Source organism: Gavialis gangeticus, unplaced genomic scaffold (assembly GCF_001723915.1).
Source record: "Gavialis gangeticus isolate Ggan-Ray unplaced genomic scaffold, GavGan_comp1, whole genome shotgun sequence".
NCBI lineage: Eukaryota > Metazoa > Chordata > Crocodylia > Gavialidae > Gavialis > Gavialis gangeticus.
Genome location: NW_017729024.1, coordinates 23,403,616 through 23,406,413, shown reverse-complemented (window position 1 = coordinate 23,406,413; position 2,798 = coordinate 23,403,616). Strand labels below are relative to the sequence as shown.

The following is a 2,798-nucleotide window of genomic DNA, read 5'->3' as shown; positions in this document are numbered from 1 at the left end:
GGGACCTAAACCTGTTCAGCCTTCACAAGAGAAGGCTGAGGGGGGACCTGGTGACTGTCTATAAACTCACTAGGGGGGACCGGAAGGGTTTGGGAGAGACACTGTTTCCCCTAGCGCCCCCTGGCATAACAACGAATAATGGACACAAGTTATTGGACAGTAGGTTTAGATTAGACATCCGTAAGAACTACTTCACAGTTAGGGCGGCTAGAAGCTGGAACCAATTTCCAAGGGAAGTGGTGTTGGCTCCTACCCTGGGGGTCTTTAAGAAGAGGCTTGATTGCCTACCTGGCTGGACTCATTTGAGTCCAGTTCTTCTCCCGCCCAGGCAGAAGGTCGGACTCGAAGATCTACAAGGTCCCTTCCGACCCTACTTCTATGATTCTATGATTCTGGGGCCACTCAATGTGGCTTAGGGTAGTACATGTGGCTTAGGGAATTATGGCATATTGTTTATAGACTTACATGTTGGTCTTTCATCTCCCCTTGGCAGCCGTGACAATAGCTATAAAACAGAATTTTATATTTTTGCTGAAGGTAGACAAAAGAGAAGTTGAAAGCAATGTTCAGTAATTTCTCTAACAAAATTTAAAGGAATAATTCCTGAATTCAACAGGACACCTGGGACCACTAATTACCAGCCTTTAATATTTCCTCTGACAAGACATGGTGAGTGCTCCCCAAACTTACAGTGCAAGCAGTACTACAGAAGCCACTGACCACTTAGCAAACTTTTATAAGATGTAGAATCTATACAACCCTGAGTGAACATGATTTACGTACCGTTCCCCTTGATATTCTTCCAGTGGAACTTCCTGAAAGGCATCCAACGGAAAGAGGTGATGATAAGACCGAGCCAGATGGGGTGCCGATACTAATGTAAGACCTGAAAATGTTTTATGAGAATTTGTATTAGACTGAGATGACTGAAAAGATTCAATACCTTGAGCAACAAAAGGAAGCATGATGGTTACTGTCCCTTTGGTCCCGAACGTGCATGTTGTCAGCAAAGATATTCTGTATTAGTTCACTTGTTCTCATACTTGCAATTTCTGCCTTTCCAAAATTAGTCTAAAGGATTAAGAAGCTATTAGTTCCATTCAGCTCTATGTAGATTTGTGACTGTAATTTTTCCCTGATCTTCATAATATTATTTACAATAGGGTTTATCTGAGGATTATTTCAAGTTTTTTCATTCTTATAAAAAATAGCCCCACACAGACACTCCAGGTAAACAAATACACTTAAAATTTCCACTGAAATAAAGTGTTTTGAGTACATAAGAAAATCAGCATCAAGCACAGCATAAAATGTTCTTAGTTAGATACAGTAAACTCTGCTTTCCACATATTTGGGACCCCCTAAACTCAGTTAATATTCAGTGGCTGTATAAGTTTTTAAGGGTTAAGACTGAGTTCTGCAGCAGGCACTAGAAAGCCTGATAATTAAGGGGCTTTCTTCCTCAAACACTTCCATTACCTCTAATTGGTCTATTTCACTGTTTTTGGTACTCACCACAGATTTTGCATTCCACAGGGAGTTCACAGTATTTGGCTCTGCACTGGGGACAGAAATATCCACCTAATGTTAGACCTGGATCACTGTTGTTTTCCAACTGCCTGGAATGAAAGGGAGACATCAACTATGTTTTCTGAAATTGCTGAACAGATCTAGAACTAGCACTAAGCTTGACATGTTGGTGTGAGGTGAAGTTGAATCTTTACAGGATTTACAATAAAATATCTATCTTTCTAAAATGAAAATGGGTCACTTGATGAACTACTAGGAAAGACACCAACACATCAGCACACTTTAATCTATCAGATACTGGGAGTAACCTTTCAATTTCATAGGAAGCAAAATGCAGATAATAAAAATAGCTTCATAAACCCAGAAACACAAGTACTCCATAATAGCTCAATTTTCACTAGCAATGGAGTTTCTAATCAGGTATCTAAAGAGCACCAATAAACATCAACAGGTTAGAAAGCAAGACATACACTTTATAAATCATGATTAATGATTATGGGCGCAGACAGAAGTTATATGTGTCATGTGATCAGCCCTCTGAAAGCACTCTACAGCCATGCTGTGAAATGTGCATGGCTGCAGAGCGCTTTAAAAGTGGCTGATTGTGTGACAAATAAACCCTCATCTAATGAGGGATCAGATGAAAACGTTCCAAAGTGGAGCACTTTTGGAAATTGTGTTCCCTATGATCAATCTGTCCACATCTGCAGTGCTTTCTGCAAGAAGGGAGGGGGGAAGGGGAAGCTGCAGGCTAGGGTTTGCCCAGCCTGTACTGGAGGGAAGGGTGGATTGGAGCCCCCTGCCACAGCCCCCCAACCCCTCCTCCTTCAGTTCAAGCTGGACAAACCCCAGCTCATAGCTCCCTGCCCCTTCCCCTCCCTACAGACAGCACTAGAGCTGGGGGGGAGCAGGGCTGCATAAACCCATGCCTGATGAAGGGACAGGCAGCTCAGCAGGGTACTGCATGCTGTCTGGCAGTTGGGACTGAGCACTGCCGGGCTCTGGGTGACTTCTGGAGCCGCCCCAGCTCCCAGACAGTGCATGGCACCCTGCTAAGCTGTGCTGTACCTGTGCCATGAGGCAGCTGCCATATGAGTGCCAGGGGGGAGGGGAGGGGGGGAAAAAAATCACTGCTGCCCCCTATTACCCCACACTGTGCACAGCGGGGCTCTGCCATGAGCCCCTAGTCGCCGCTGCCAGAACTGGTGAGTGTGGGGCTTTATTTTATTTTTTAAATTGCTGGGATGCTGGGGCCAGGTGGGGGGGGG

General features: G+C 44.4%; 1 protein-coding gene across 1 annotated transcript in view; it reads right to left on the bottom strand.

Moving 5' to 3' along the window:
- The window catches only part of LOC109297289 (general transcription factor IIH subunit 2), a 22,523-nt gene that overhangs the window by 1,484 nt on the left and 18,241 nt on the right, over positions 1 to 2,798 (bottom strand). The window contains exons 12-14 of the mRNA XM_019516963.1: positions 1,516 to 1,619; positions 784 to 886; positions 466 to 505 (exon numbers count right to left, since the gene is read on the bottom strand). Of these exons, the coding sequence (XP_019372508.1) occupies positions 466 to 505; positions 784 to 886; positions 1,516 to 1,619 (247 nt within the window). The remainder of the gene's footprint in view (positions 1 to 465; positions 506 to 783; positions 887 to 1,515; positions 1,620 to 2,798) is intronic.